General features: G+C 34.0%; 1 protein-coding gene across 1 annotated transcript; it reads left to right on the plus strand.

Annotated features, from left to right (window-relative positions):
- Window positions 1-733: 733 nt before the first annotated feature.
- Window positions 734-6,381, plus strand: LOC125422600 (phenylacetaldehyde oxime monooxygenase CYP71AN24). Its single transcript, XM_060814962.1, is given in 5 exon segments — window positions 734-939; window positions 942-1,584; window positions 1,586-1,678; window positions 5,779-6,122; window positions 6,125-6,381. Coding segments are annotated over 5 exon segments (1,536 nt in total). The 5' UTR covers window positions 734-740.
- Window positions 6,382-7,249: the final 868 nt, after the last annotated feature.

Below are 7,249 nucleotides of genomic sequence, written 5' to 3' on the forward strand. Positions count from 1 at the left end.
TCTCATATTCAGCGACCCTTAATGGATGTATCGCGTGTTTTTGTTTTTAGCCACCTTTTGAGATCGACAGTTTTTGGATTTCAGCGACCCTTAATGGATGTGTCGCGTGTTTTTGTTTTTAGCCACCTTTTGAGATCGACAGTTTTTGGATGCGTCGTATATTTATTGAATTTTTACTGACGCGTTAACCTCAGAATCACAGTTTTGTTTTTTCAAATGCGTTTGTTTCGTAACGTCATTAAGTGAGTGTCGCTAGATATCAATTTTCGCATAGTAAAAGGAATTAGGAATTATTGTACATAATTAAAAAAATTCATTATCAAATGTTGGGCCACCATAGTATGGTGTTTTCTTTGTCCAAAAAAAGAAAACCATCTTAAAATTTCTTCAACGTGGAAAAAAAATCTACAGCGGCAATAAAAATATATACTAAAAAAAATAAATCTAAGATAAGATAGAATTATGTTATTACTGATCTGACATGAGCAGGACCACAAAATCGGAAAGAAACTAGTGGAATATTGGATCCACCGTAGAATATTTTATTCTACTAGTTTTCTTTGTCAACTAATGAATTGAATTTAGGCTCCTTATCAACAAATATGAAAATTATAACCACACAAAATTAGATGTTTTACACATTGATTTGATGTTGCACAGGCTGTAAAAAAAGTGCGCAAAATATGTATTGGAAGACGGGCAAGGCTATCCTTCAGTTTTGTGTGTGCTTAAACAGAAATATGGAGGTGTTATCATTTTTGTTGCCTGTTTGGGAAGAGCTGCGAAGAAGCAAACTCTTCACTAATTACTTCATTTCTCTCCTTTTACTTCTCTTGCTTTCTCTTCGATTCGCATTTTTTCTCGCTAGACCACAAACCAAACTCAAATTACCTCCATCCCCACCAAAGCTACCCATCATTGGAAACCTTCACCAGTTAGGCAAGCACTCTCTCAGAAATATGGTCCTCTAATGCTCTTAAACTTGGGCTACACTCGAACCCTCGTGGTTTCTTCTGCAGATATGGCTAAAGAAATAACCAAGATCCAAGATATCGTTTTCTCCAATCGGCCCAAATCCATGGCTGCAGATATTTTCTTTTATGGATGTTTGGACGTTATTTTTTCACCATACAATGAGTACTGGAGGCAAGCTAGGAAAATATGTGTTCTCGAACTTTTGAGCTTGGAAAGAGTGCAATCATTCAGATTTATCAGCGAAGAAGAAACTGCAGGATTAATTCGAGAGTTCTGCAATGCGAGCTCAAATCGGTTTACAGTGAACTTAAGCCAGATGATGATTGCAACTTCAAATAACGTAATTTCGAGATGTATTCTTGGGCAGAAATGCCAAGAAGACGAAACTAGAAGCGCGTTTGTAGAGCTCTCCAAAAGGGTTATGATCCAGTTTACATCTTTCAAATTTGGAGATCACTTCCCTTATTTGAGGTGGATGGATGTAGTTACTGGCTTGGTTTCAAGCCTCGAGGCAACTTTCAGAGAATTAGACCTTTTTCTTGAAAAGGTAATTGAAGAACATAAGGCTGCTTTGAGTGATAAGGATGAAAAATCCTCTGATCACAAGGACAGTGGATATTCTCCTCCAGCTTCAAAAAGATGGCGTTCCTAAGAAGGAACTTACTAATGTCAACATCAAAGCCATTTTGATGGTATGTTTCTTCCTCGTTTTAACCTTTATATATATTTACTTATATATTTGATTAATTTTTATATGATGGAAATATACTGATATTTGATTACATATAATTTCAATAATATAATTAATGAATTTAATATAATTAGATATTAGATGCTTATAATAGCAGAAAATTGTATATGTAATCTTTTTTATTAAACTATTTTTCCAACTTATAATAGAAAATATGATAATATGATTTCTGTTAAAAGTTATTACATCATCAATTAAATTCTTAGTTATAAATCAAAGTTTAGATTTTTAATTAAATTTTATTAATATAACTTTTTATATCACCATGTTGCTCATTCTTGACCATTCTAAATTGGGGGATGATATAATTATATATATATATATATATATGTATATGTATATGCTATGAAACATGTATGTTCCCTCTATAGTATGGGTGTCTAATATCATGAACATGTTATCTAATTAAAGCTTATAATATGTTGTCTAATATTAAAAGGGAGACAATTGTGCTTCATAGCAAATCTTTCTCTTGTCTGGAAGAAATCTATCCAGGATCATTCAGGACAATGTTACATAACATGTTTCATGACGATGTGACATCTTGCAATTTGCATTATGTTAATGGCAAATCTACAAAATTTAATTAGAGGGGGCACTGTTGAAAACATCTAAAAAGCAAAACTCAAATTATAATTGATCATAATAAAATAAAAAAAATTACTTATTCATCCATGCATAATTAGTAATTTATATTTTCTATTTAAATATTACAATACTGTAGTAATATAAAATAATAAAATAGTTTAATAACATAAATAACATTTAAAAATAAAAAGATTTACATATATTATACTCAAAAACTAAAATGAAATTGATAATTTTTGTGTAAAAAAAACTAGTTTCATGGTGAAACATATTTTTATATGTATATATATATATATTTTAATTTGTCAAAGAAAAAAGAAATTAGTAGGCTTACGTATAAAATTGAATATTTTTGGATTGTTTAATAGAGTTTTTTTTGGGTCATATTTAATAGAGTATTTGGTGTTGGATTAGATAAATTAATTAAGGTAAAAACGAAAAAGTAAATTTTATAGGGAAATTAATGAATACTAAGATAGGAAATCATAAATTGAGAGGAGGCACAAGCCTAAATTTTAGTAACAACTATGTAATTAATTAAGGAAAAATAACGTGTTAAAATGTTAAAAAATATTGAGAGGGGGGGGGGGAACACTTGCTTCCCCGGAACCCTAGACAAGCCCTGATCCCAGGGAAATACCACCGAACCTTCCAACGGAAAATCCGGCAGCACCTCCTCTAAGGGTAGGACTAACCAAAAATTACCTGCACTGAAAACACACTTCTAAAAACATCCCCTTATTCCTCCCACGTTACTACAATTTGTTTCCACAAATTTACAGCACTTCAGAGAAATAACAGCAACTCAGTGCATAAATAATAACTACACGTCCAATACAGTATACAGAGCATTATACAGATAAATGTGGAATTTATACAATGACAGATAAGAAGTAATACAGGATGGAGAGGAAAAAGGGAAGAAATACTTCATGAACTTTCGGCAACGAACTGAGACGTTGGGCTCGCCTCGGACAATCAACGTCTCCAACCTGGACCTAGGGGAACGGAATTTAAAAACGTGAGATGCTAATCATCTCAGTGAGTGACCCTATCTACTGTACACATTTAATATCAATAATATACCAAATAAAGGGATTTAATTAATCAATACCGAACGATTAAATAAATAAATAAATAAACAATTAAGGTAGCAATTTCTCTCAAAACCCTCACTATTCACTCAGTTGGAAATGTTCCCCTTTTAAAACATTTTCACAAAACCCGATATTCGTACTTCCCGAAAACCAAGGGACCAAATAATTTAATAAACAACAAATAAATAAATAAATACCCCAAATATAAATAAACTGCAATAAATTATAATAAATAATTTTTTACTCTTTGGGGTTTGAAATTTTTATTCGAAAAATTTGTACTTGACGCACCACACCATATACCAATGATGCCCTCCGATACCCAGCGTCCTGAGCACCGACTAGCGGGGAGATTAAAGAGAGAAACTTGCAAACGGCACTTCGGCGTCCCGACAGTACCGCTGCTGAAACCATCATCCCAGCCAAGGGGGGGGGGGGGGCGGCTGTGTGCTCTATATAAGACTTGCCTGCCCACGGTCCAATGACAACTCACGGGAGAAATAATAATACTTGCACGCTGAACCACATATACATATACCAGAACACCAATACTGTGTGAATGTGTCTAAAATAATTATTAAACCAACCGTACCGTTTTCCAAAATTACCGTGGGAAATATACCAAATTTTCACACTTACCATCTCACATATTTTCATTCAACAAATCGGTACGAAAACATCGATAACGGATAAAAATAAATTTTCTTACAACACGCGGTTCAACAAATAATATACCACGGGCATAATTATGAAAATTAAACCACCAATTTGAACAAATAATTTTCTTAAAATATTCAAACCAATTATGCCCAAAAATAATATAAAATCCAAACACAACGAATTACTGAAAATACTTGCTCATGTGTAATAAATACCATTTCATCACAATAATAAAAATCGGGGATTTCTTAATAACCAAAAAATTCCATTTAGCACCAACGGGTAAATATATATAAAATAATATTTTTTCCCGATTATATTTAAATTCCACCACATGAGCATAATTTCAGATACCAATTTAATAGCAATTAAATATAATTAATTACCCCAAAATATTTATTAAAGGTGGGTCACTCACCTGGAGCACGCAATTAAACCATGATCCACCATGGGATCAATTACACGACTCACTGGTGCTTCTAGAACACAATTCACACACAGTCAAATAAATTAATATTTTATTCGGATAAATAAGACCCGGTACCCGGGGGGTCAAACACAAACATTATCCAAAATTGACAAATTATATGTCTATGGAAAGCTTGTGAGATGAGGATCACATTACCGACCTCCATTGAGTTTAATTCGACCCGCGGTGGCCGGAATTTGGTCGGAAAGTTTTGGCCGAATTTAAACTTGAGGGATCTCTCAAACGGTGGGGATTTTGGGCAATCTAACCCCGAAAATGGACTCAGAGGGGTCGAAAATGATGGAATAGAGGTATGGGTCGAGCTGGGTTGGCCGGAAACGGCGAGAATCGCCTGAAAAACTTAACCGGCCGCCCCGACTTCACCGGCCCGATCTGGGCGCGTCCGGCGGCGACTGGCCGGGAAAATTGGAGGTTGAGGTCGCGGGGAGCTGGGCTTCACCGGTGGCCGGTGCGTGTGGCTTTCCGGCGACTGAAATCCGGCCAAACGGTCGGTCAAAGAGAGAGAGGGAGAGAGTCAAAGGAAAGAGAGAGGGAGAATTCTTGCTGGTTTTTTGACCGGCTCGGGGAAGAAGGAGAAGGGAAGAAAAGGAAAAGACAAGAGAAGAAGGTGTTTTCCCACGTGGGGAAAAGAAAAGAAAAAGAAAAAGAAAAAGAAAAAAAAGAAAATAAAATAAAAATAATTAAATAATATTATTACACAAAATAATAATAAAATAATATGATATTATACATGGTTGACATGTGGTACCTCACTATGGTGACACATGATCACATTTATTTAGTCACACGTGGCACATCGTTACACGTTTAAAAATAATATTAAAATAACACAATATTTAAAAAAAAATCTACAGGTCCATAACTTCCAAACCATATGTCCAAATAGGACGTGCCGCTAGTCTACAGACTCATATCGACTAGTACTTCACAACCAAGCATGAGTCAAAGCTCAACTTTGCATGAATAAAAAAGTCAACTCCGGCATCCCTTGGACAGTTTGGACTCCAACTTATTTTGCTCATAACTTTCAAACCGTAGCTCCATTTTCAATGTGCTACTAGTCTACGAACTCATGCCAACGTGTACTTTGTAACGGTACCTCAGTCAACCTAGAATTCTAATCGGGTCAAAAAGTCAACTTTTGACCCCTTCGGTCAACGATCAACAGTCAACAGTCAACCTTGATCAACGTGCAAAAATTTCAACATGGTTCGGGACGGGGTGTTACATACAGACTCAGTTACAATGGAATGGGCAATGGCAGAGCTTATGAGAAATGAAAGTATGATGAAGAAAGCGCAAGAAGAGGTAAGAAGGGTGGTAGGGGAAAAATCAAACATAGATGTGAATGATATTAATGAAATGGATCATTTAAAATGTGTGATCAAAGAAACTCTAAGGCTACATCCAGCTGGTGCGCTGACTTTTAGAGAAACATCAGAAAGTGTGAAATTGGGTGGCTATGATATTCTTCCTAAAACCAGAGTTATTTTCAATACATGGGCAATCCAAAAGGATCCTAATTTTTGGGATAGACCAGAAGAGTTTGTCCCTGAGAGATTTGAGAACAACAAGTTGATTTCAAAGGCCACGATTTTCAATTCGTTCCATTGAGAGTTGGAAGAAGAGGATGTCCGGGTTTGACATTTGCAGTGTTCCTGATTGAGTATGTGATGATGGCCAATCTTTTATATCGGCTTGATTGGAAGCTGCCTTGTGAGAATAATGGAATGCCAAAGAACTTGGACATGAATGAATCTGCAGGGCTCACTATGCATATGAAAAACCCTCTTGTTGTAGAACCAATACCAATTAACTAATAATGTCCATGAATTATGCATTTAGAGATTATTGGTCATCTAAATTTCCTTAGTTATGTATTAGTTTGTTTATAGGTATAAAAAAAAAGATCAAAATCTTTTATTGTTTTTGTTGTTTCTATCCTGTTTACTATTGATATAATGCCATATAATTTGAGGCAGGAAGGAAAATGAAAACAAAAGATGTCATCATAAAATGAAGCTAAATATGAATAATACGACTCGTTATATATATGATGGGCTGTTACTTAAAGTGTGACTTACATAGTATTTGAGCTTGTTGTGATTGAAGGATTATAGGTGAGGTTAATGGGCTTATCATACTCGCTCATTTCCACCACATGAGAACGAATTGGATGGTTGTCCAATAATGGTGCTCCAGACTGTAGCTTAAGTTTGTCTAGGTACAAAAAGAATTCAATTGTATTAGACATATAGTCAAAACTTAAGGCTTTTTTATTTTATTTATTTATTTATTTATTTATTGCTTTTTCATTAGTATTAGAGATGGACATAGATTCAATTCAATTGGTTAATTTTTATTTTTTTAAAATGTTCTTTGATGCAATGTTTAAAAGGTGATTCAAGAATACAATTTAAAATTAATTTAGATTAAAATTAATTTAGATTAAAGAAGCTTAAAAAGGTGATCTCTTGTATGTTTATCCTAAATTTCCCATGAAGAAAATAAATTATATAGCATCTTTCTTTTTAACATATTAGCTAAATATTGAATTCAAAATTTTTAATAAGAATCCACTTGGATTCAAATCAGTGATTAGAAAAAAAAATAGTAATAATAAATTGTACTTTGATATCTAAAATTTTAAAATTATGCTATTTGAATTGTAAACTTTTGATTTGGTTA

This window comes from Ziziphus jujuba, chromosome 2, assembly GCF_031755915.1.
Source record: "Ziziphus jujuba cultivar Dongzao chromosome 2, ASM3175591v1".
Taxonomy (NCBI): Eukaryota; Viridiplantae; Streptophyta; class Magnoliopsida; order Rosales; family Rhamnaceae; genus Ziziphus; species Ziziphus jujuba.